The sequence below is a fragment of the Peromyscus californicus genome, unplaced genomic scaffold (assembly GCF_007827085.1).
Source record: "Peromyscus californicus insignis strain IS unplaced genomic scaffold, ASM782708v3 Scaffold_6__1_contigs__length_162567912, whole genome shotgun sequence".
NCBI lineage: Eukaryota > Metazoa > Chordata > Mammalia > Rodentia > Cricetidae > Peromyscus > Peromyscus californicus.
This window is the reverse complement of record NW_026294584.1, coordinates 60,102,124-60,128,657: the sequence shown is the minus strand read 5'-3', so window position 1 is coordinate 60,128,657 and position 26,534 is coordinate 60,102,124. Positions and strand designations below refer to the sequence as shown.

The 26,534-nt window shown below is 51.1% G+C and overlaps 2 protein-coding genes across 4 annotated transcripts in view; both read right to left on the bottom strand.

Annotated features, from left to right (window-relative positions):
- Positions 1-598: 598 nt before the first annotated feature.
- On the bottom strand, positions 599-3,687 carry Atp6v0e2 (ATPase H+ transporting V0 subunit e2). Its single transcript, XM_052719915.1, has 4 exons — positions 3,460-3,687; positions 1,979-2,026; positions 1,263-1,390; positions 599-829 (listed from the first exon to the last, which is right to left on the bottom strand). Exons 1-3 carry the CDS (start codon positions 3,561-3,563, stop codon positions 1,297-1,299), a joined length of 246 nt encoding a protein of 81 aa, XP_052575875.1. The 5' UTR covers positions 3,564-3,687; the 3' UTR covers positions 599-829; positions 1,263-1,296.
- Positions 3,688-8,219: 4,532 nt separating this feature from the next.
- Znf862 (zinc finger protein 862) overlaps positions 8,220-26,534 on the bottom strand; it is a 29,624-nt gene continuing 11,309 nt past the window's right edge. For all 3 annotated transcript variants that reach the window (XM_052719913.1, XM_052719912.1, XM_052719914.1), the window contains 3 exons: positions 16,063-16,167; positions 13,127-15,244; positions 8,220-11,285 (listed from right to left, as the gene is read on the bottom strand). In XM_052719913.1, coding sequence (XP_052575873.1) covers positions 11,194-11,285; positions 13,127-15,244; positions 16,063-16,167 — 2,315 coding nt within the window. In that variant the 3' untranslated portion in view covers positions 8,220-11,193. The remainder of the gene's footprint in view (positions 11,286-13,126; positions 15,245-16,062; positions 16,168-26,534) is intronic.

The following is a 26,534-nucleotide window of genomic DNA, read 5'->3' as shown; positions in this document are numbered from 1 at the left end:
CCCAGATCTCTTCAGTGCGGTTGGGGCCAGCTGTGGGATCCATCCCACCACAACCCAATGAAGAGTGTAGCCTCCTGGCAGGAATGGCTGCACCCCAACGAACAGGTTCTGGGGAGTGAGTGAGCTTATCTACAGAGGGAGAGCAAAGTGACTAGAACATTCCAGAGACACACTGCCTTCCTCCCGTGCTGAGTGACTTCACTGCTACAGAAGACTAAACATGAAAGCTTCTCTCTTGACCCAAAGCACAGTGCTGTGTGTGTGTGTGTGTGTGTGTGTGTGTGTGTGTGTGTGTGTGTGTGTTTGGTGTGACTGTTTCTTTAGGACATCAACATCTCCAGTGTTGTCACATCTACAAGTGTTTGAAACTTAAAGAATAAGCCACACCAAGCTGGAAAAGGCCTGTGACCCTGACCCAATATTTCACAAGGTGGAGGCAGAGTTGAAAAGCTTGGCCTGGGCCATATGTCCCTTCTCCACAAAGACCCATGTCCTTTCTGGGACTGGGTTGAGTACTGGCATCTGCTCTCAGGATGAAAACAGACCCCCCCCAGCAAGTTCAGACCCTTACCCAGGATCTACTTGAGAGAGAGAAAACTGCCTTAAAGGGGATTTAAGCACAAGTTGGCTCCTGCTGTGGCCAGACTGAGCACAGGGCTTTCCCAAATGAGTCCCCCTAATGGCTGGGAAACTGAAACCAGGATGGCTCTGAGGGTGTGGATCCCACAGCGCTGGCATGGAGAACACAGGAGGGTTGACTGATGGGTGGGGCCAGTGGGAATGCAGGGTCTCCAGGGACATCAAGGCTGGGCCATCCACAGCAGGGTACCTGAAAAGCACATCACATTAAGGGTCACCAACTAGATATCCCTTCACCTTCCCTCTGCTTGGAAAGCTCCCTCAGCCAACTCCTTTCCCTGCCTAGACCAGTTGACCCTCACCCGCCTCTGTCCAAGCTGGTCTCTTACTACCCATGGCCAGCCTCACCTTACCATGACCAGCTGACAGATGGGTGTCACACCCTGTCCCCACCTGTGGTCTGGCAGGCTACAGCTGAGGCTGTGTTTGAGCCTCAGGAAGAAGCTTACTGAAGACAGGAACTCAGGACCCCAGTCTCCATCTTAGCAGCTAGCATGGCCTTTATTTCCCTTGCTAAACAAACTAATTCCTGAGTCCAGAGGAAGCCCCTGTGATGGTCCTGATCCCCTCCCTCCCCACCACAGGCCCCTCAGTTCATCCTCAAGTGAGTCTCCCCTCAGTACCTGGGGCCAGAAGCCAGCTGATCACTCTCAGTGGTCACTCCCACAGGAAGCGCACATACCAGATGGTCTCATTCTTCAGTTGTGGACCAAACAGGGGGTTCAGCTGAGCCAAGATGGCGATGAGCCAGCTGTGAAGGACAGCAGAGTGAGGGGACTGGGCACAGAGGGGGCCCATCCCACACACCAAGGGAGAACTCGGCTACTCTCTCTTCCAAAGAGCATGCAGCTAATCTAGACTCTCTGTCCTGGCTGGCACAGGGATTGAGCTTAGGATCTGTGGGTTTTGATGTGAGTTGATTTGATTTTCTGTAAGTATGTAAGGTCCCTGAGCTCAGGCTGGACCCAGGGTGAGGGTTCCTTAGGGGCCTTAGGGAGCCACCCTGCATTGCCACACACACCTCTGCTGCCCCCTAGTGGTTCTACACTGGCTTTAGTCCAATCACCCAGGCGTTCCTTAGCAATATGATGATGCCCTGATTTCTATGTGACTTGCTGAGTCTAGAGTGGAGCAAGAAAGTTGTGTTTAAACAACCAATCCAATCTGGAGGATTCTGATGCCCAGATAGGAGCGGACACTACTGAGCTGGTCCAACTCATGTATCTCACAGCTCAGCTGGGGGCAACACAAAGCTCATGCAACCGTCACCTGGGAGGCAGAACCAGACCCAGCACTGGTGACAGCCACAGCCCCAGCTCCGGGGGAAGGCGGTACTCACAAGAGGTAACAGCAGACAGCAGTGGCCACCAGCATGGTGATGATCACCCTGCAACAGCAGAAAGGGAAAGGCAGCTTTGGCACACAGGGCCAGAGAAAGAGCTCCCCATGTCCGCCGGTGCCACCTGGACAGGAGGCTGAGGTCCCTTCCGAGTAAGAATTCCAAGACAAAGCACAAGAACATCAAAGGGCATCAAAGGGCATCCACATCCAAGGTATGTCGTAAATCTCTCCCTTTCTCTTCTCCATCAGCAAACACTTCTCCATCTTCACGCTCAAAATTCATCATCATCATCACACACACACACACACACACACACACACACACACACACACACACACACACACACGATGGGGTAGGAAGCAAGGAGGCAGAGCCAATGTTAACAGGGGCCGGACTATTGTAAAGAAAACAGGGGCTTTGTGCCCACTCAGAGAGGACCAAACACAGAGGCTCCAACACAGCTGGAGATGTGTTAGATGAGAAGGAGCTCACCAAGACGTTCAGGAGAGACGACCCTGGAGTGGCTACAGAGGAAAGAGCCCAGTTAAAATCTTTTTTAAAAGACATTTTTATTCTTACGTGTGTGTGTGTGTGTGTGTGTGTGTGTGTGAACTTGTGTGCCCAAAGGCCAGAGAGGACCTCAGATCTCCTGGAACTGTAGGTAAGACAGTTGTGAGTCACCCAATTGGAGCGCCAAACTTTGGTCCTCTGGAAGAGGAGGGTCTCTCCAGCTGCCTTCAGATGTGCAGGAATAAAGGCAACGCCTATCTACGTCTCCAGCTAAACCTTAGGCTAAACCTAATCCAAGGCAGAGAGCCCAAGCACTTCAGGGTGGTGCTGAAGAGATTAGTACTCCATCTTCCCTTAACAATAGTGACCACTCGTGGCTGTGCACGGGACAGTCAGTGCTGAGACAGTGCACAGGCGGCAAAGTGTGAGGGCTTCATGACTGAGAGGCCAACAGGAGGAGGGACTGGTAAACGGTGTAGAAATCTGCTAGGAACCTTCCAAAAATGAAGGGAGCTGAAATCATCCTGTACACACAACGTGCCCAGGACGTTGCTTAGGACAACCCTCACAACAGCCTTACAAAGCAGGTATTGCCATCGTCCTTCTTTTGCTAGGTGAGGAAACTGAGGCCTGGCACTTGCCCAAAGTCACACAGCTGGCAACAACGGCGCATCAGTGCCCATAGGTGGCCTTTACCGACTGCAGGGTGTGTGTATGGGGTGGTGGTGGTGTTGCCTTTAACCACATTCAAACGTCCCTGACTTCTGAATCTACCCTTTCACCAGGCCCTCCTGCCTGTTTGCTGGCGGCTGCGGCCCAGGTGCAGATCTGAAAGAAGTCACGGAGAGGCGTTCCGGTGTGGTCATGAGCTGAAGGGTAGCAAGCGGGAGCCCCAAGGTGAAGAGGCAAGCCTAGCCAGGGGACGGGGGAGGGTCCGCAGGGAATCGAGGCCTGCTTGGCTTTCTTACCCGCGATTGGGTCCTTTGGGCACGAACCAGGGCCCAGCGATGCCGATGAGGCCCCAGAACGTGGTGAAGATGATGACAGGGAGGGCAAAGGAGTGTGCTGTCATGGCTGGGTGCGCGATGCTCAGGTAGGATGCTAGGTCGAACGGCGGACTCTCCAAGCAGGTGCACGTCCTGGAAGAGGGCGGTGAGCATGCGCAACGGGATCCAAGTGGCTCAGGCCCTGGACCAAGTGATTCTGCGCTCGCGCGTCTCTGAACCCCGCCCGCTGGGAACGCAGCCTGAACACCAGCTGTCACTCAGGGCCAAGGGCGGGGCTTCTTAGGAGTCCTTTTCTTGATTGGCTGAGTAGGGTTTGCTCCGTCGCAGGTGATTCCAGGCTCGGGTTTGCACTTTCCTTTCTTATTCCCACCAGGACATGGTGGGTCACAAGTTGTGCTCTGGCTGCCCAGGTGTCTGGGCTGCCCAGGACAGGGGGACAGGGTAGGAGAAGACCCGAGCCGGAGCGGGGGACTGCGCGGGGACCACAGGGACTTCGATTATGGGAGTTCATGTAGCTGGGAGTCCACAGACTTGGCCTCCCATCTTTCACCCACTACCACAACCACGTTGCCCTCGGTGACAAGCTCTCGGGAAGCATCTAGCAGCTTAAAACTCAACAGTTTCTCCCGCAGGACAGGAAGGGTCTTCCTTGGACTTTTTGGTCCCGTATCTCCCTCTTTTGTGGAGAGCCATGGGATCTGTTGATCTCCACCCTCTGTAGAGATCCTTTCTATAGAGAACAGGGGCTCCAGGAGACAGCCTGGGCAGCAGATCCTGCCCCTTGCAGCTGACCAGGGCTGCATACATCCTCGGAAGCTAGTGGTTGCACAGCATGGGAAATGGGGCACCCACCCACGCACACGCACACCCACACGCACACACATTGGATGCAGACGGGAAGTGCCTGTCCTCGTACTTGCCTCTGCCAGTGATGTGCTCCTGGCTATCCAGAGCAGGGACAGGTCACATCCACTTTCCCCTAATTAAGACTGTTTTATTCATCTTGTCAAACTTCATGCAAGTTGGAGGTGAAGAGAGGGTGGTATTCAAAGATCTCAGGCGCAAATAAGCTAGTCGAGGTGTCACGTGATAAAATACTACAGCTCAGACTTGTTTAAAAGCCTTCCTGCCCAGGGTGATGGCACATGCCTGTAGCCGCAGGAAAGTGAGGGTTTTGGTTGACACTGGCTGTACTGGGTACCTTGCTGTGATTCCCGTCGAGTTGTCCTCTGACCTCCCCACATGCACCATGGAATGTGTGCCTCATACAAACACAGACATCATGCACACAAAAATAACGATTTGTTTAATGTTTCCAAATCCTCCCTGGGAAGCGACAGGAAACCAAGCCTCAGTGCCATAGACTTGTCACAACACCTCTTTATACAGGTGGTGGGAGTGGGGGTGGGCAACAATTTGGGGTGTCTGTCTTTTTAGCAAGGCCTTGTGATACTCAAACATATGGCCATGTGCTCCTCAGCCAAGGCTTAGGAGCTGGGAAACATAGTGAGTGGGAGGAAGAGGGTGAGGGCAGTGGTCTGCTGCTTTCTTCTTCTCTTTCTTGCTCCCCAGCAGGGATATGAAAGCCTGGACCAGAGCAAGTGTCTTTTTCACTAACTGAACCTACCTCCCCACACCCCCCACCCCGCCCACCTACCAAACCCCGAATGCGCAGAAGTCTCTGGAAATGGAGAAGTGTGACACTGTTTTATTCAGCTTCTGGCATGCCTGATGTTGCCTTACAATAAACTCCATCCCTTGTTGCAAAGGCCTTGGGCATCCCTGGAGCCCTCTTAACTTTCCCTACTGATTGATGTCAGCCCCGTACCTTTCAATTGGGGCCATGAGTCAGGCTTCAGGATTGATGCAGATCGTGTGCACACGCGAGTTTAAGTCACGCTTGGCTATTTCCTCAGCAGTGCATGCTACTGCAAAGCAGGGGTGCTCTACAGATTTGATAGAGAAGATAAGCTCTGAGTGAAGGACTCAGACTGAGCTGGAGCCCACCCTCAGTGACGTGAACCTTGCACCCCCAGAATTCCTGTGCAGAGCTCCCTGCTCCACTGAAGCCTGTGGATGCCCAGCCTCTGATCAGGCCACTGACAGACTATTCTCCCTCTATGTGGGAGGTCAGGGGATCTGTGGGACACAGCAAGACTCCGGACTCTCAAGGCCGCCACTCCTGAAGGGCCACCGTCCAGGTGGGAGCTGGAGGGGGAGTCAAGTCATCACAGCAAGCATTCCATGGAGCAGGTGTGCAGCAGCTGGGGACAGAGCTCCCATTTCAGTGGGAGCCATCGCCAAGCCCTGAACACGTAGCCTGTCTTCTGCAAAGCTCACTGCTGCCTTTCTGGTTATCTATGTGAAGAAGGAAGAGGAAGGCTTATCTTACTGTAAGTTCAGACAGGAAATATATTGTGGAAGGCCTTTCAGGAATATTCCAGGACAGGGCGGCCCAGGCAGGTGTTTAGTCTTGCTCACAGAACTAGACAGTCAAGAACCAACACTCTGGTGCTACTCTGTCCATCCATCTTCACAAGGGTCTCTGTGACACTTTTTCACAGATATGCCTCCTGAACTTTCTGCAGCAAGTCCCCAAGCTGTGGTCTAGTCGTTGTTGCTACAGGGAGAGATTAAAGTGGCGGCAGGAACACAGACTTCCTGAGCAAGATCACCTCCTACAGAGCAGTTAATTTTCTCATCACTGTGACAAAATAAACTTAAGGAAGGAAGGGTTCATTTTGGCTCACATCTCACCATGGTGGGGAAGACAGCGGCAGGAGCATGGGCAGCTGGTCACTGCATCCACTGGCAGCTGGTCACTGCATCCACTGGCAGCTGGTCACTGCATCCACTGGCAGCTGGTCACTGCATCCACAGGCAGCTGGTCACTGCATCCACAGGCAGCTGGTCACTGCATCCACAGGCAGCTGGTCACTGCATCCACAGGCAGCTGGTCACTGCATCCACAGGCAGCTGGTCACTGCATCCACAGGCAGCTGGTCACTGTATCCATAGGCAGCTGGTCACTGCATCCATAGGCAGCTGGTCACTGCATCCACAGGCAGCTGGTCACTGCGTCCACAGGCAGCTGGTCACTGCGTCCACAGGCAGCTGGTCACTGCATCCATAGGCAGCTGGTCACTGCATCCATAGGCAGGAAGCAGAGAGATGAACGCTGGTGCTCAGCTTGCTTTTTCTTTAATTCAGTTTGGGATCCCAGTCCACAGAATGGTGCTACCCATATTAAAGCTGGGTCTTCCACCTCAATTAACCCAATATAGACATGCCCACATATAGAGCCTTGTTTCCTAGGTGACTGTAGACCAAGTGGACAGAGTTATGTACCACACTCTGCAATATGGTGCAATGACAGCAGGAAGCATCAGTCCACTGCCCCCAGGACTTCGGTGGTTTGTTTTGTTTTTTCCATTTTAATTTTTATTTTATTTTATTATTTTTTTTTGTTTTTCGAGACAGGGTTTCTCTGTGTAGCTTTGCGCCTTTCCTGGAACTCACTTGGTAGCCCAGGCTGGCCTCGAACTCACAGAGATCCGCCTGGCTCTGCCTCCCGAGTGCTGGGATTAAAGGCGTGCGCCACCACCGCCCGGCTCCATTTTAATTTTTAAAAACTTGTATTAATCACACATACAGTAGTCTGCCTGCACGCCAGAAGAGGGCACCAGATCTCATTATAGATGGTTGTGAGCCACCAGGTGGTTGCTGGGAATTGAACTCAGGACCTCGGAGAACAGCCAATGCTTTTCATCTCTAGGCCATCTATCTCTCCAGCCCTAACTTTGGTGTTCTTAGCCCCACGGGTCTGTTAGTCAGGATGCTGAGTCACACTTAGCCCCAGCTGTGTGCCATCTTCAGGATGCCACCGCTGCCCAGAGGTCTTGCTGTGACTATAGGATGAAGAAGATGCTGAGAGAAAGTTTCTGTTTTGCCACGGTTATTAGATTACAGCTGCATGTCCTCTCACGGAGCTTGATAGCCATACCAGAGAAGAGTCTAGATAATCAGAGAGCCAACTGATATCCCTAATGATTCTGTGGGTTGAAAAATCCCAAGGCCAAACTTGACCCTGGGTTCTTTAGGTCATGAGAAAAGCTGGCCAGCTTGAGCCACTGCGATAAGAACTTCAAGAGCTACACAGCCATGGCCACCATGACACATCCCGGGAGAGAGGATCTTATGTGTTCCTTCTGTGTGGCAGAGGCCTCCAGCACCGCTGTGGGCTACCTCTCCTAACTTGCAGCTGCAGAGCTCTAGACCAGAAACAGCCACCCAGCCTGTGGCTTCCCGTGGCTCTCTAGTACCACTGAAAACCACACACATGCAGACACGGTATGACTGAATCTCCTGGCCAGAGATTCGCTAGTATCCAGCCTCTGTGCCACTTTGCTCCATCCTGCCAGGAGGGCTAGTGGAGGACCCCTGACCACCGGCAGAGCTGCAGAGGGCATCCTGAAACGGTTCTTTGGGAACTCTGTTGGGTGGTGTCAGGGCTTTGGCACTGCTGTGAAATGGTGCTTTTCCCGTGAAAGCCAGGCTTTTGGATGAAAGCCCCGACAGCTCTGATGTGCTGAGCAACAGTGAGCATGGAACACTTGATTCTAACCCAGGGTGCGCTGCCCTCTCAGCCCCGTCTTCTCATACCCACGGGTAGAACCTCTCAGCTCACTCAGGATTCAGAGGAAGGAAATACAAAGACAGCAAACAAGTCCAAGTCTGCTTTATTCAAATAACAAAAGCTAAGACTTGAACACGGTTTTTTAACCTAATATGCACATCCTTGAAAGCAGGAGCCCAGAGCATCCCAGACCGGTCATCCTTGTTCCTGGCTACACAGATGCCAGCCTGAGGGAACCTGTGACCGCCACAGTCCTGACCACACTTAGCACTCTAGGGACTTGCCCTTTGTGGTCCAAGGTCTGGAGGTGGCTGCACTCTACTGTGTTCAGCCGGCCAGGGGCTGAGCGTCCTTACTCCCCGAGTCTCTGTGGCTACTGACATCAAAGTGCTGAGTACAATGCTGGCTATTTGGAATAGCAGACCCAGTAGGCACCAGCTATCAGGGGACGGCGGGTGAGTGCCAGGAAACACAGGAGATGCTGTCCAGAGAACAGGCAGGAGCCAGAGGCACAGATCTCTATGAGTTCAAGGCCAGCCTCATCGACATAGAGACAGACAGACAGCTAGCGTGGGCTGGGGTGCCAAGCATGTGAAAAGGCAAGAGAGGAGGGGGAGGCCAGGGCTCAGGTCGAAGGGGCAGTGCCTCCTCTTCCTCACCATGCCCTTTGACTTGTTTTCCCCTGAGGCAAAACCAGGATGCTCCCAGGGAAATGCAGCCACCCCTAAGAGCAACGCAGGACCAGCCTGAGCACAAAGGCTGCAAGGTGAGCACGTCCACCTTGAGGACTACACAAGGATATTGCTTCTTGTCTTGAGCCGGCAAAGCGGCACTGGGGTTACCTTCTCTGGTCAAGACCTTGAGTAAGCAAACACCCATCAGCCTGCTCTCTGCGTGACGGCCACCCAGTGCTGCTGGGGAGACTTAGCCTAGAACACCCTGCTCCAAGGAGCCCCCTTTTCTATCTGAAGAAAACACCAGGAGGTGACCTCAGGGTACTGGTGTGAAGAGGACAGGGTGCTTCTCCACCTGGTAGCCACCTCAGCTCCCCAAACCTCATCCAGAAACCATGCCTACATTACTCGCAGGACGGCTGTCTTGCTGAGGGGATTTTTGGTTTGTTTGTTTGTTTGAGATAGGGTTTCTCGGTGTAACAGTTCTGGATGTTCCTGGAACTTGCTTTGTAGACCAGGCTGGCCTCGAAACCACTGAGATCCGCCTACCTCCGCCTCCCGAGTGCTGGGATTAAAGGTGTGCGCCACCACCGCCGTGTGCTGAGGGGATTTTTAAAGGAAAGATGCTACGGAAAAGGTGAGCCGTGTGGATGGAGACCTATGCCTCAATCCTGACCTGGTAAACCCCTGGACCCGGAAAAGACTTGGCCTGCCCATCTCCTGGACCTGGAGCCAAAGGCCTGCCTGCCCCCTGCCCCCAAGCCCCCAGGCTGGATGGATGGGAGATTTTCTTGAGTGGAAAACCGTACACCGCACACCCAGGCTAAGTGCTGAGGCTGAGAGCCATGGGGTCTGCACAGTGCCGAGGCACCTGGGTGCAGCATTGCTGGGGTGTTCGGCTCCTGCTGGAAGGAGTGGGCGGTGGCATGGTCAGAGGCTCTGTGCTCATGACACAGGGCAGGGAGCAGACAGGCAGCAAGCAAGGTTCCTGCCCACTTCAAAGGAGCAGGTGCTCTTCCATTAGGCAATTCTCCAACCTGGAGCTAAAGGCAGAACCTAGACAGATCATGCTAACCAAACAGACAACCACTGAGCCTGCAAAGCCAGTCTGCCCTGGGATTCACAGTAGAAGGGAAATGTGAGAGGGCCCAAAGGCAGTTTTACTGGCGGCCCTTCTATGAGAGGGGAAGTGGCTTTTAATCCAGAGAACACCCATGAAGGTCCTGGGGAAGCTTGTGAGAAACTACAGCGGCTGAGCTGGGTTGGGGAGCAAGGTTCTACTCGTCCAGGATGGGGCACGTTTGACAAGCCCTGGTGCATTCTGCAGAAGGACGGGTGCACCTGTCCTGTGGACAGCATGTGTGGACAGCACTTCCGCCTTCACACAGGACTCTAGTGGCAAAGCTGATGCCTTTACTGCTAAGGACACGGCAGGGTAGGAGCAGCTAAGTGCTCTAGACAGGCCCCTCTTGCCAGGATTTGAGGCTCCCATTACTGCCATAGCTACAGGGAGCCAACAGGCACTTGGGTTCTCTGTGGCAAACACCACATGAGGAGTGAAACTGAGGCACAGAAGAGGAAGCGACTGATCATAGGCACATTGTCTGTAGAAGAGCTGGCCGGGATTCCACACCTCCCAACTCCCACGTCTCCTGCACTCCTCAGGAAACTGCCTGGTACCACAGCAGCCAAGCCCAGGGTTCAGGGGTGGGGAGGGAACACCAGGCTCCCTTCAGAGGAAGCATGTCTCACTGTGTAGGAGCTGTGATGACAGCACCCTCCTCAGGTGCGCTGTGCAAAGGATGCTGGTCTGTTTGTGTTAAAGGCGGGCCTTGAGGGGAAGCTTCTCCTTGATTCTACCGCATGAGCTTCTGCAGTGGTCCAGAGCGGCCAATCCTGGGGGCTTCTGCAGCAGGCCAAGGTCTCTGGACCATGGTCACTTCTACCACCAAAGTGGCCTTCCTCAGAGGCCACCTCCTATTTGTGCCAGGGATGTAGAGAGCTGGGGTATTCACCTGCTACCCCACTCTCCTACTTCAGGAAAGTCCTTTGCCACCATAATGTGTGGGATGAACTCTCTCATGGCAGGATTCTTTCTTTGGGAAAAACAGACCTGAGGTAAGTGCCTCTCTGGTATGCTTTGGCACTGGGAGGCACTGCTGTGCCTTGAGGACCCTGTCCCTTGGGGATGTGTGCTTCAACCCTTTGTCACTGCCCACATCCTGGGCCCATGAGCCATCCTACCAGGACAGCCTAGAATCTTCAAAGAGCCTCTCTCCATGATCAAGGGTGCCCCAGAGCCCGGTCTAGGCCACTCTTCAGAACCACAGGGCCTTTGAGAAGGTATAGAGCCCAGGAACCTTCACCATGTGATCCTTCTGAACCTCATGGCTCCCCAGATGATGTGATGGATGTCTTCTGGACCATGGGTTCCTCCTTACAGAGAGCTTCCATCCCCTCCTTCCTGAGTCCTGTATCTGTGGAGGAGACAATGATAGGTATACTGAACAGCAGATGGGTGCCTTCCCTACCCTATGTCTAAGTGTGGTAAAGGCGACATCCAGTACAGACCGGACAGGCCAGCACTGCATCCCACACTATTCACCTGCCTGTGGTAAAGGTGACATCCAGTACAGACCAGACAGGCCAGCACTGCATCCCATACCACTCACCTGCCTGTTCTGCTTGTTCTTTTTCCTCCTGGGGCAAAGGATTGGGTTGGCGCTTTGTCCTCAGGGGACATCTGCAAATGTCTGGAGGTCCTTCTGGTTGTCACAACTGAGATGCAGATACTGGTATTCCAAAGGGGAACTAATGGTCCCACCCAGGGCATTGAGACCCACTGCTGTGGGATGGTCTGTGTGTCAAGTGTGTTCTGATTGGTCAATAAATAAATCACTGATTGGCCAGTGGCCAGGCAGGAAGTATAGGGGGGACAAGGAGAATAAAGCTGGGAAGTGGAGGCTGAGAGAGAGACACTGCCAGCTGCCACGATGACAAACAGCATGTGAAGATGCCGGTAAGCCACGAGCCATGTGGCAAGGTATAGATTTATGAAAATGGATTAATTTAAGCTGTAAGAACAGTTAGCAAGAAGCCTGCCACGGCCATACAGTTTGTAAGCAATATAAGTCTCTGTGTTTACTTGGTTGGGTCTGAGCGGCTATGGGACTGGCGGGTGAGAGAGATTTGTCCTGACCGTGGGTCAGGCAGGAAAACTCAAGCTACAACCCACTGCAAGGAGTTACTGGGCCCTGAATGTTCACAAGGCCTGCTGGGGGGTGACAACATCACACACAGCTTGCTAGCGTCCCCATTTGCTTCCTTGTGGGTACCAGTTTCACTAATCCCATCGAGAGGACAGCTTTTCTTCCTTACCCTGGTGCAGGGGACAGACTCAATGAGATCACTCTTTGCTATCACATGGAAGGAGACACACCTCCTACTTCCTGTCCATTTGGGGTGCCGGGGCAATCAGTCTTCCCACCAAGCCTCTGTCACCCCTGATATTCAAGTCCACTGCCAATGACCACAGGCTCAGCAGTAAAAAATAGCTGTGGGAGCAGTAGAAGGTGAGCCGCTGGAAAAGCGGCAAGAGACACGCCCTCTCTGTCCCTGCCGAGCATCCGTGGAGAACCCTCACTGGTGGAGGGCTTTGGTCTCCAGGACTGGAGGAGAGGGGTGTTTTCCAATCAGCTCCCAGTACTTTGCCTTATGATAGACTACAACCCCACCCTCTGGCTGGTGGCTAACGGAGGCTCCCCATCTGTTTTCAGGCTCCCCTGCTCCAGGGATCCCCACAGCCCCAGATGGAATACCTCTCCACACCACTTCCTCCACAGCCACCCTGACCCTCCCTGCTGTCTTCTCTTCCGAAACCCCACTGCCAGACCCAAGTCAAACCAATGCAGCTCAGAACATGATACCGCCGCTGCCTGGCGTCTCTTTAATTTCCAGCAGTGGGCTTCATCTCAGCGCCATGATGCTCGAGTGGACAGACTGTTGTCTGCTCACTCACTCCTGGATGAAAACCCCAGCACCAGGAGGACACTGGCTCACAGAGGGGCGAGACCTACAGCCGGGGCAGGTGACCCCAAACTGCATGCGACACTGCACCTGCTGTCAGGATCTGGAGCACCAGGGCTCTCTAGCTGGGTCACTGCTCCTCCAGGATAGCTCTCCTGTCTCCAGCTCCTCCCTCTAGCACTCCATAGGTCCCTCCTTTGGGGGCTGACTTGTTCAGACTCTGGTTCAGTGTGGGACTGGGAACATAAGGGGCTCCTCTTTGGTTCCCATTCTAGTGATTTTGGGTACTTACTGGCATGGGAGCGGGTAGGCACCTGGGCACAGGCATCGATGTGGCTGAAGCGTCGTCCTGAAGAGGTCAGGTACCAGTGCTGGATGGCTGGCTGGGGGTCATACTCCGTGACTGCCACGCCATTCAGGGCTGTCATCATGAGTGTGTTGAGCACCTCATTGGAGAGCTTGGTCCTCTCATCAGTCCTGATCCTGTTCATGGCCTTGAATCCCCGTTCACAGCAGGAAGTAGAGAGGGGCACACTGACCACCACAGCCAGGAGCTTGCTCAGCAGAGGGAATCGGCAGTGCTGAGTCAGGGCGTTCTTACACAGCATGGAGAATGGAAGGTTCTGGTTCGCTGCTTTCAAGCTCAGCCACTCCTCCAGCAGCGCTTCCTCACTGTACCCCACGGGGAGGGAAAGGTCAAAAGACCTGGCCAGGCTGAGAACGTCACTGTTCCCAAAGCAGGCCAGTTCAATCCCGCTAGGCCAGGCCATGGTGTCTAACACCTCCATGCTCTTGAGCTGTGTGGGGCGGTCTGCATCAAACCTCTGCCGGAGGTACTCGACCCCAGTCAGGATGGTTCTCTCCCTGTCTGCCTGGAACCACTGCTCTGCATTCTCCGCTCTGTCCAGGAAGATGCCATGGAGCTGCCCGTCCTGGAAACTGGCATTGAACTCCTCTTCCTTAGGCCCCGCCTGTTGGCGGAGACTCTCCAGTGCCATATAGGCGTGCCCCAGGGTAGAATTCACTTCTGTGACCAGCACAAGCTCCTTCTGGCATACCTCCGACAGAGGCCTGTAGATGCTCAGGAAATCCAAAAGGAAGTGACAGAACTTGAAGAAATGGAAGCCCTTCATCAGCTTCAGCATGCCCCTGGCTCTCTGACCAACCTGGCCCCCAGCCTCCACCACACTCTGAAGGTGCCTAGTCAGGGCAGGCCAGCTCACGATGAGCGCGTTCAGAGTGCGCCTTTTGCTGGCCACCCACCTGATAGCGCTCAAGTCCTTCAGACGGATGATCTCTTGCTCCAGGAGAGCTGCACCGCCCTGCAGCTCACTGAGCCTCTTATTTGAGGACTGATAAAACTTGAAGACGGTCCGGATGTGCCGATCGCACTTCCTCACCAGATCAATGCTCCCACAAGCATCCATCACAGCCACATGCAGCTGGTGGGCCACACTGTGCACAGGCAGGAGCTGAGGGATGATCTCCCGGAACTTTTCCACGAGGCCTCCCTTGCAGCTCAGCATGGCAGAACCATCAGTCCCCAGACCCACCACCCAGCCAGGCTTCCGGAAAGGGATATCCAGCTCATCCAGGGCAGCAATGATGGTCTCAAAGTACCCATCTACTGTCTCACTGGAGAGAGGGGCCAGGGTGATGTACGATTCCTTCACCTCCATCTGCTTCAAGTAGCGCATGTATATCCCCACACAGGCCTGGTTGGAGGAGTCTGTGCAGCTGTCCAGCAGCAGGCTCATACACGGGGAGTTCTGAATGTCTCTTAGGATCTCCTTCTTCAGCGTCTCAGAGATATACTTGATGAACTGGGTGCACGCGGTGCGATTCCGGTACTTGCCTAATAGCGTGGTGCCAGTGTTCTGGAGGAGTTGCAAGACCTTCTCGAAGTCATTCAGAGGCCTAGAGTGGTAGGCAATGGAGTAGGCAGCATTGAAGAAGTGCTCCATGTTGGCCATGAGGTCGCTGGAGATCTCTGGAGTGAGGGTGGGCTGAGGGCTGTCACCTCTGATCTCCACGGTGTTGACACACAGTTTGTGTGCCTTACTGACTTCATGGTATTTTAAAGTCTCCACCTTAAAAGGCCCAGCGTAACCCTGGACTAAGCGGGATGACTTGTCGTGGAGAGTTGGTCTTTCTCTGCAAACAGAGCAGAACAGCTTGGTCTCCTTGGAGTCCATTACTAACCAGGGGAACTGCCCAAACCAGGACCTCTGAATGGAACGGGGCCTGTATGTCCTCTTGACTTTCTGAGGTCCGTCCACTTCTCCTTCACACATGCTGGGAGGACAGTGAGAGGCACACGTCTCCATGGAGGCTGGCAGCGAGAAGGACGCTGCAGCTGAGGCCTGGGTGTGGATGTTGGCTTCTTTCACTGCCACCGTCTTCTCTTTCCCTTTGAAGAAATGAAATTATGCTTGGCTTTGCTATTCCGAGCTCTGTGGTCTACCAGCTAAGACACCTGCACCGAGTAAGACACTAAAGCAGAGAAGCCGCCCACGTCCCTCCTTCCAGAGATCAATGCCAGCCTCTACGAGCCCTTCCCAGCGTTACTAGTGAAGGCCATCCTGGTTCCCCGACAGGTTGTTTGTTCTTCTGTTGGCTCCCCATCTACCCACCCGATACCCCAGGACTATGAGACACCAGATGCTGATGAGCTTAATCAGCCACCCTTGGCCATAGACACCATTAGATAAACAGGCAACTTTAATCTTCTCGTGAAGCTTCACAAACAAGCGAGGTTAAATCCAAGTGCCTTCATCTTCTCATGAGTCTCAGAAGGAGGTTAAGATCCACACAGAGTGGCTACTGGCCCATGAGTTATGGATGGGGAGTGTAAAACACATAGTTCTCACAGGCCACAGCGCTGCCACTGCTCCCCAGGAGGAGAGGGGAGGGGAGGGGAAGAAAGGAGGGGAGAGGAGAGGAGAGCGCTCAGAGTCAGGCCCCGCCCACTGCTCTGTCCAGTGTCTCTCATTCACCTCCCCACAGCTCAGCCACAGCTATCAGCAGCTCTGCTTGTCAGAGGACCTTATTTCTTCTATATGGCCCCAGCGGCCGAGACTGTTCTACAGTCTCAGGTAGGGCTAGTTCCTTATTTATCTCTGTCTACCTGTGGCCAGGATAAGCATGGCTAAACTCACATTGTGTGGCTTCCCATAGCTACATGTGTCCAGACTTGTGCCTTTTAGAACTTGATAGGGCTAGACTCACCTAGGGATTGACTTTTCCCCGGCTTTAGCCCATTAGGGTCCTTGATCCAGGGTGCGGCTCTCCGTTTCAGTCTTGTGATCAAGTCTGGCTTGGCAGCAGGTGGCTCTGTTGCAAAATGGAAGATTTATAATATCACTGGGCTGGCAGAGCGCATAGCCCACCACAAGCTAGACCTGGCCCTGCAATATGCAGAGATGACTGGGTTCTGTCCTGGGTAAGGACCAGTTCGTGGGACAGACTTAGAACATACTCAGTTGAATGCCTAAGCAGAGGCCAGGGAAGACTTAATTCTTAGCCAGGATGGATGACTTCTACGGCCAGCCATGAGAACCAAGAGCCAGTAAGATGCATCCAGAAGGGAAGTGGGGGGGAAAGAGACAGAGAATAAAACAGAAGGAGAAAGACGCAGCATGCAGTGCAACGCCCATACAAGAGGCTGAAGTTGCCATCAACGGCCTGTGCTTGAGCCCCACCCCACGTAACCTCAGCAGGCTTTTGTGCAGGTGACTAGCTAGCTGCACATATTTGAGTGAAGAACCTTTAAAGACATCTACCATCTGCAATGGACCCTGAAAGAGGATTAGGAGAGTTACACACTACTCTTTACTTAGCTCAGGGTATACACAAAACTGCTTCCTTATTTAATGTAAACTCCTCTACTGTCTCCGTTCATGCTTTTGTATGTCTGTAAAGGTGTGCAGTAAAGGGTCAGAAAGGGGGCTCAGTGGGTAACGGTGCTTGCCACTAAGCCTGATGACCTGAGTTCAAACTCTCCAGGAATCACTCCCACAAGTTGTCCGCTGACCTGTACATATATGCCATGGCATACATATACTCTCTCTCTCTCTCTCTCTCTCTCTCTCTCTCTCTCTCTCTCTCTCTCTCTCTCTCTCCCCTTTGTCTCTCTGTCTCTGTCTCTGTCTCTCTCTCTCTCTCTCTCACACACACACACACAAAATGTTTAAAACACGTAGAAGTAGCTAGCAGCTTGAGTGCTTCTGGGAGGAACTGAAGGAGTGTTTATCCTTTGGACCACTTGGACATTCACATGAGTGACATGGATATCCGTGCATCCACATGTCTACTCTTAATAAAAAACAAAGGAGGTAAATGACTATAGTGTGGCAGACTGAACAGTTGTCCTTCTTGAAATGGCTTTAAAAGAAGAGTGAAGGAATAACCAAAGCACAAGCCCAGAGAAACACTGTGCTGCACACACAGGACACAGAAGATGCACAGGCCAGAGAAACACTGTGCTCTATACACACAGGAGACAGAAGATGCACAGGCCAGAGAAACACTGTGCTCCATACACAGGACACAGAAGATGCACAGGCCAGAGAAACACTGTGCTCCACACACAGGAGACAGAAGATGCACAGCCTATACCACAGGGGAGGCTGGTGGTCTGCAGCACAGACAGATTCAGATGTAGGCTCTGGTGGCAGGACTGGGGTGGGGTATTGGGAGTCATCAGTGCATAAGGAATGAACAGAGCTGAAACATTCAGAAGCGTGGTCTCCGGTGGCAGGACTGGAGTGGGGTGTCGGGAGTCATCAGTGGGCACAGAATGAACAGAGCCAAGACAGGAACAACACTTGTTCAGAGACCTAGGAGGCCCTTGCAGCTCTCCAGGGAAACTAGGAAACAGCACCAAGGCAGGGGAAGGAGAACAGAGGCCGAGCACACGAGAAAATCTTCCAAGACACTCCAGATCCAGGACACGGAAAAGGGAAGGAGAGAGGTATTTAAAACAAACGGTTTTTAGTTCATAGGCTCAGGGGTACACTGCTGGACACCAAGCACCTGGCTGCTGCCTGTACCTTCTATACCAGTGACAGAAAGGGGGGATGTGTGCGTGTGTGCCATGTGTGTGTGGGGGGGGTTGTGTGTGTGTGTGTGTGTGTGTGTGTGTGTGTGTGCGTGTGTGTGTGCATGTGTGCATGTGTGTGTCTGTGTGAGAAAGAGAGAGAATTGGAACTGTCCTCCCTTGCCCTCCAAACACCAACAAATATTTTGTAGTCTCTTCTATGACACACTCAAATTATAGCTGATCCTCAGTGTCACCTACCCTTAAATGACTGTACAGAGCTTCGTGTTGGCTTTTAAAGCTTATTTTATTTATTATTATTAACTATTATTATTATTATTAGGGTTTTTTTTTGAGACAGGGTCTCTCCATGTAGCCCTGGTTGTCCTTGAATTCACTCTGTAGACCAGGCTGGCCCCAAACTCACAGAGACCCACCTGCCTCTGCCTCTCAAGTGCTCAGATTAAAGGCATATGCTACCACACCCAGCAAGGTTTTGTTTTTAAATAGGAATGAACTTAGAAAATAATAGTTTAAGAAAAGTTTCCTACGTGAAAATGAGAGATTAACAAGCAGGGAAAGTACTAGATCCAGGAGACTGCAGGGAGCAGCATGGAACCTTAAGACAGGAACCAAGAATTAATACTGAGGGGTTGTGACAGGGCTCAGCTACCTGATCTTCCAGAGGACCAAGTTCATTTTCCAGCACCCACACTGGTGGCTCACAACTGCCCCTAAGTCCAGCTCCAGGACACTTGACTCTCTTCTGATCTCTGTGGGCACCGCCACACACGTGGCAGACACTCACAAACATACACATCAATAAAAACAATCTTTTAGAAAGTGTATTCATTTTTATGTATGGTTGTTTGGTCTGCATGTATGTCCATGCACCATGTGTGTAGCTGGTGTTCTCAGAGGCCTTAGGACTGGAGTTAGAGAAGTGTGAGCCACCATGTGGATGCTGGGAATCAAACCCATGTCCTCTGGAAGAGCAGCCAGTGTTCTCAACCCTGAGCCCTCTCTTCAGCCCCCAAATTAATATTTTTAAAAATAAAGAACTTTGCGGGGCAGTGGTGGCGCACACCTTTAATCCCAGCACTCAGGAGGCAGAGCCAGTGGATCTCTGTGAGTTCGAGGCCAGCCTGGTCTACAGAGTGAGCTCCAGGACAGGCACCAAATCTACACAGAGAAACCCTGTCTCGAAAACCAAAAAAAAAGGGGGGGTGGGGAGCTGTTGATATTACTATCGACAGTAGGGAAAGTCGTGATGGTGCTGCGGGAAAGAAGGGAGCTCAGGAACAACAGCAGAACCAGAAAGCAAAAACCAAAACCTGAACTGTTGGGAAATAACATAAAAACACCTACTTAAAAGTTGTAAAAAATAAAAGGCAGAAAATAGAGAAAAAGAAATAAAACAGAGTCTAAGTCTAGCAAGCATCTGCTAACACAAGAGTTCTGAGAAAAAAGAAAAAGAGATTGAGGACATCACAGGAGGACATTTTCCCAGGTACAAAGTTGGGGAGGGGAGGGGAGGGGGCCCAGAAGTACTGTAACACCCACTGGAGCATATCATGAAGTACACTAGTACACTGGAAGAGATTTTCAAAAGGTCATTAGTACTTTTATTTATGCACATGTCTGTGTGTAGGTGTGCATACGAGTGACCAGAGGTGTCAGATGCCCTTAGGCTGGAGTTACAGGCAATTGTGAGCTGCCAGATGTGGGTGCCGGAAACTAATCACGAGTTCTCTGCAAGAGCAGCTCATGGTAACTGCTGAGCCATCTTTCCAGCCCCCCCCCCCCCCCCGGATAGATTTTAAAAGTTCTCAGAGTAGAAATAATACGTTGTGTTCAAAGACTTAGGAATAAGAGGGGTATTCAATTTCTCAGCAGCACCAGTAAAAACCCAACAGAACAATGCTTTCAAACCATGCTGAGGAAATGGTTTCCATCTGGACTCCATGCCCATCAAGTCATCACTCAATCATGTTGGGTACCATGAAGGCCCCTGCAAATCCTAAAGACACCTGCAGTGTCTTAAAAAGAAGCTCTGGGGACTACTATTTGCTAGGAAGCTACCAGAAGACGTGTCCACTAAAACTGTCCACAAAAGAAAAGATCCAGGAAGTGGGAACGTGACAAAAGAGACTCCAAGCCACAGCTGTGTGGCAGGCCTAGGAACTAATCTGAGCAGGGGAGAGGAAGGTCCAAGAGGAGAGCGCCCAGAAAAAGAATGATGGCAACAGATCTCAGGATGTTTGACCACAGGGAAAGACATCAGATATGTTTCTTAACTCCACTGGAGAGTTCAGACATAATTAGAGGGAGTACAAAAAAATTAAACAAATGAAAAAATTCCACTTCCAGGGTGAAAAAACTCTATAAAGAAGGAAACAGCACAATACAGCACTTGGCAGTAAACAACACACAAACACAATTAGGCAAATAACTCACATAAAAGTGTGCTATACCTGTTCTGAGAGGATGGAGGGGAGAGAAGTGGACCTGCGTGGCGTAAGAGGCATGTCTTCATCCTCCACAGTAGGAACCACTAGGTAACATCTAAAATTAAACCAGGAAGAGCAATGAACACATGCAACAGGGTACTTAAGTAGGACTCTGCCTGCCTGTTTGGGCTGAGGGCATCAGATATGAGGCACCAGGGCCAGGTAGATGGCTCAGCAGGTAAGAGTACCTGCTGCCAGGCGTGACAACCTGGGTTCAATTCCTCGGACCTATATAGTGGAGGGAGAGAAACAAACTCCACCCACAGGTTGTCCTCTGACTGGCAGGCATGCACCCACATACATGCACACATCTGCAACACATAAATATAATTCTAAAAGAGTTTAAATGGAGTTTTGTTGCCTCTAACAGGGCAACAAGGCCCCTACAAGATACCACAGGCTAATAAAAAACCCAGTGCTAGAAATGGGTTACTTCTTTTGGAGTTGGCCAGTGAGGTCCCACAGACCCCCCAACATTACAGGCCATTGCCAACAGTAATGGTTACCCTCCAGAACTCGATGGTGAGACCCTATAGCTGATGAGTCATAGATAGAACATGGAGACATCAAACTGGTACTGACCTAGAAGCTTTGGCCCTATTGGTTAGCACTCATAGAGCTGGAAGGTGTTATGCATGCTACTGGAGGAGTAAAGCAATCACAAATCTTACCCACTTGTGAACCCTGCAAGACATGCCCACTGGTACAATAGTAAGATAAATGTCATGGGAGTAACCAACCACCTTCTGACTAGATTTAACACCAGTTCCGTAAGATAGGAGCTATACCTGACACCATTACCAAGGCCAAGAACCTGTGGCTTGACAGGTCATAGGCCCGAGGGGAGAACCTACCATCATTCTAAATGCACACGGTATTTAACCAACTGCTAATGACTTATCTTCACACCCATAGATTAGAGCATCTCTTGACCCTCCTCAGAGAAGCTTCTTCCTCAAGCAGATGGCAATTACCGGAGACTCACAACTGGTGAAGGTGCAGAGAACAAGAGACGGTGGAACGCTCAGCCTTAAGTGGGACCTCTATATCATATTCCCCCTCCCAAGCCCAGGGGTCATTGTGGAAGAGGGGGCGGAAAGGGTGTAAGAGCCAGTGTTCTCTGGACAGGGCAGCTGCATACATGGACTAGGAGCAGTTGAGACATCATGCCAAGACCTCTGCAAGCTCAAGTCAGACTTGAGTCCAAGCACTGGCAGGGGAGGCGGGCACGAAATTCTCCCCCTCTTGGCAACTGATGGCTGCTGGGAAAGGGAGAATCAGCTTTGTAAGGGTGTAGTCCCTGGTAGGTTGACCATGCTCACAAGCACAAATTGCACTCAATGAGTTTTTTCTTTTAAATGATACAAATTTGGGTGAGTAAGAAAGAGGGTGTGGATCTGGGAGGAGCTGGAGAGGGGTGAATACAATAAAGACAAAGTCATCAAATAACGAATTTTTAGAAACGAGGCACCTGCCACCTATCATTCAAGTGGGGGTCACGGCACAAACACAGAAAGCCGAGGGTGCTGCCCCTGACCTGTGAGGAGGCAGTCAGAGCGGACCCTGAAGAGGTCAGGAAGCAGATGTGGGAGATGTTTGGGGGAAAGCTGTCAAATGGATCGTGAACCCCCTCCTGCTACCATAGGGAAGGTGGGGATGCACCACCCCTCTCCCTGCAGCTGTGGGGGTTGTCATAGGAACAGCTGAGGGTGCTCCTTTGTTAATGAACTGCAAGAAAGCCAAGCACCGAGTTCCACACCCAAATGAAGGATGCAGCACCAGCAGGAATGAGCTTGCAGCCTTCCTCCCCAGGTCCTCCCGGGCAGAGTCTCTGGGCCAGTATCTTGATTCTGGGTCTATGAGAACCAAAGTAGAAAGCCCAGCTGAGCTTACGGGGCCTTCTGACCTGGAGAACTTCAAGACAATAAAGATTGCTGATCCTTCTTGGCTGCCCTCATCGCCAGGGTGGCAGGGGCCACCCCCAAAATCAGATCTAAAAGGATTATTGTGGTCCTGGCTTGTTCTTCACCCCCTCGCTCTAGGCTGCCCTAACCTGGAGGCACAGTCCTGTGTCCAGCTCTGGAGAAGTTGGCCCTCTGGCTTCCCCTTGGTCATTCTAACATTCCTTCTTGTCTCATGGGCAGATCTTCCCTCTCAGATTTGGTTTCCATTAGGTGATACAACTTCTCCCCAACCACATGGGGCCAGGCTGTAGTTAAGACTCTCTTTCAGAGGCAGGCACTGCTCTTCTGAAGTAAATGACCTAACTGCTTAGCACACGATGCCTTCTTTACTAATAAAAATCCTAGGTTAAGGGGCTGTGGATGCTGGTAGAGGGCTTGCCCTCTACGCACAAAGCACTGGACTCAATCCCTAGCACAATATAAACCTGGTGGGGTGCATGCCTATTAGAGTCTTAGCACCTGGGAGGTGAGGCAGGAGGATTAGACGTTCAATGTCATCTTCAACTATACAGTGAGTTTGAGGCCAGCCTGAAATACACCAGACCCCTGAGGTCTCAAACAACCAAACTAACCAGACCAAACCAAAATAACCAAACAACCAAACTAACCAAGCCAAACCAAATGAAACCAAAGATTCAGGTCAGCCTAAGTGTTTCTATTACTGACAAATGTCCATCCCTCTTCCTTCTCTCTGTCCCTTTTCTTTTCCTTCACAGAGTCTCAGGCTGGCCATCCAAACCCTTGATCCTTCTGCCTCAGCCTCCTGAGTCCTGGGATTACAGGCATGTACCACCATGTCCAATGACAAGTTTTAGTTTCTTTCTTTTTTTTTTTTTTTTTTTTTTTTGGTTTTTCGAGACAGGGTTTCTCTGTGTAGCTTTGCGCCTTTCCTGGAACTCACTTGGTAGCCCAGGCTGGCCTCAAACTCACAGAGATCCACCTGGCTCTGCACCACCACTGCCCGGCAAGTTTTAGTTTTAGTTTCTTAACGGTTAAATGTAAACTAGATTTTTAGTTGTTTTTTGGCAGGAAGCAAGAGACCTCACCAAACATGATCAGAATGTGAAAACAGAATGTAAAACACAGAAATAAAAGAACAGCTAGACAATCTGCAGATGACAGACAAGATAGTTCTAAATGAGTGAACCCCAAACTGAGACTAACAGGAAACACTGAGCGTGAGAGACAGGCTGTACACAGAACTCGGAGCAGAGCACCGGCCTAGCGTGCAGGGGCCCTGTGTTCCGCCCCCAAAGCCACGAAAAATCTAATAGAACCAAGCCCTCCTCTCTTTGAGAAGATGATTGTCTTCTGTAGGTTCAGCACTGTTGGAACAGCCAGGTACCTGTGACAGGTGAGTTACAAGTCTACAGAGCTGAGAAGCTTTGAGCCATCCAACTGCTAAATGAATGGAAATTAATGTTAAACTTGATTGCATCAAACTAAAATTTCTGTTTGAGAACAGGTCAAGGGCTGGGGATGTAACTCAGTGGTTGTACTGGCTAGTTTTATGTCAACTTGACACAGGCTAGAGCCATCAGAGGAGGGAGCTTCAATTGAGAAAATGACTCCACAAGACAGGGCTGTAGGCAAGCCTGTAGGGCATTTGCTTAATTAGTGATTGTGGGTGGTGCCATCCCTGGGCTGGTGGTCCTGGGGTTCTATAAGAACTCAGGCAGAATAAGCTATGAGGAGCAAGCCAGTAAGTAGCGCCCTCCATGGCCTCTGCATCAGTTCCTGCCTCCAGGTTCCTGCCCTGCTTGAGTTCCTGTCTCCATTTCCTTTGGTGATGAACTGTGATGTGGAAGCATACAGTGAATAAACCTCTTCCTCCCCAAGTTCCTTTGGTCATGGTGTTTCATCATAGCAGTAGTAACCCTAAGACAGTGGTTGTCATAGTTTGGGTTTCTATTGCTGTGATGAGAAACCTTGATCACAGCAGCTCTTATAAAGGGCTGGCTTACAGTTCAGAGGCTTAGTCCATTATCATCATGACTGGAAGCATGGCAGCATGCAGGCAGACATGGTGCAGGAGAGGAGCTGAGAGTTCTACATCTGGATAGGCAGGGAACAGGCAGAGAGAGGGACAATGGCCCTGGCTTGAGCATCTGAAACCTCAAAGCCCACCCCCAGTGATTTCTTCCAACAAGGCCACACCTCCTAACAGTGCCACTCCCTATGAGCCATGGGGGCCATTTTCATTCAAAGTTGCTTTGCCTGCCTAGATTGAGCAAGGCCCTCTATTCCATCATTAGCTACAAACCAAAATAAAAGCCAGACTCAAGAATAACGAACTTGCCGGGCGGTGGTAGTGTACGCCTTTAATCCCAGCACTCAGGAGGCAGAGCCAGGCAGATCTCTGTGTGTTTGAGGTCAGCCTGGTCTACAGAGTGAGATCCAGGACAGGTACCAAAACGACACAGAGAAACTCTGTCTCGAAAAAACCAAAAAAAAAAAAAAAATAAAAATAAAAACAGCTCTGAAATAACATTGGAACTCTGTAGTTGTCTTTCCCACTATAAACTCTGAGAAGAAGCAGTGTGGAGATAAACTAAAGCAAGAACAAAAGGAAGTGTGTGGCAAGTGTGCCACAATGGGATGTCACCCACTTCTCTCTAAGGTGACAGAACCAGCAGCGATCCACAGGGACAGTGTGAAAGACCAACTGTTAGCTACCCGCAAAGGGGATGGGATACGACAAATGAAAAGACTGGCATCTTCTGCTGCTGCGTGAACTTTTAAATGACCGTATCTTATGCATGGTGCCATCATTTTAATACCAACACGATGAACACGAATGTCTCAACTCAAAGAAAGGAGTCCAACCAGTAACAGACATACAAAATAGGGATTTTAACCGAGTCCACTGTACATTCAGTAGACAGGACAGTAGGATTCACTTTGGAATTTACCAGATAAATGACTGCGGTCTGGGCACTGTTCTCTCATATGGAAAATATTACTGCCTACTTTCAGAATTGGTTTAAATATCACATCAAACATACAGAAGGCTTTTAACACAGGTCCAGCCCTTGGCAGACATTCAGGCCACAGCAAAGCCACTGCTGCCATTTCCAGACATAAGAATAAAAAAAAAAAAGAAAACCCTTACTAAAAGAAAACCATGAAGCATTCCTATATATGCAGATCATAGTATTTTGAGCTAAGATACAAGGAACAGGTTTTAAAAATTAAAAGATAATGCAAAATTATCTGGAAGCAAACTGCCTTGCTACTGTAGGCTACTTTGAGAAAAGAAAACTCAACTTTTTAAAGTCAGTGTGTAATTACTTTGTTTGTCTGTTATAAGGTCTTACTCTGTAACCCTGGCTGATCTGGAAGTCTCTGTATCCAGCATGGCCTCAAACTCACAGTGAGCCTCCTGCCTCAGTTTCCTGCCCAGCTGGCATGCAATTTTTGCAAATGAATTTCCCCTGGATCTTGCTTCCTAGCTGTACAGCAGCGGCATTGATGTTCTGGAAGCACATCACCATCACAGGCACCAGATCTAAGGGACAAAGACAAGTCCTCTGTCACCGTGAGATAATGACTACTCAAGTAACTTCTGAACTGTCTGGAAAGCCATGTAAGACTGCAAACAGCTATTGCAGTGGCAGGGCATTTACCCAACACATACAAGGCCCAGACTGAAACTTCTGCACCACACACATGTAAGAGTAACTATGGAATTATGAATAATAATAAAAACAAGTATACAGAAGGAGAATGTTGGAAAGTGGAGCTGGAGAGATGGCTCAGTGGTTAAGAGCACTGTCACTCTTCCGAGAACCCAGGTTTGTTCCCGGCACTCACATGGCAGCTCACAACCATCTGCTACTCCAGTTCCACGGGATCTGATGCCTCCTCCGGGCTCCACCAGCACTGCACACACACGGTGCACTGACACACATGCAGACAAAACACTCATACACACGAAAAGACAAACAAACAAAAACGGTGTGTTAGAAAGTAATCCGGACTGCGGCTGTAGTGTAAACAAAGGACACGCCCACCGACAGAGCCATAGAGAAGTCATTCCACAAGCAGACGTTAGGAGAGGTGCTGCTGCAGTTCCCGGGCGTGCATGGCGGCCTGCTCTGCCAGCTCCTGCTACTGTGCACACCAGTGACACCAGGAAACACCACTCTAAACACAACAGCTGTCTCCCCATCTGAGGCGGCATGGCAC

Coding starts and splice junctions, on each gene's coding strand:
- Atp6v0e2 (XM_052719915.1), bottom strand. CDS start 3,563: ATGACAGCACACTCCTTTGCCCTCCCTGTCATCATCTTCACCACGTTC. Junction 2,027..3,459: donor CCCAAAGGACCCAATCGCGG/GTAAGAAAGCCA, acceptor CTGCTGTTGCAG/GGTGATCATCACCATGCTGG. Junction 1,391..1,978: donor GCTGTCTGCTGTTACCTCTT/GTGAGTACCGCC, acceptor TGTCCTTCACAG/CTGGCTCATCGCCATCTTGG.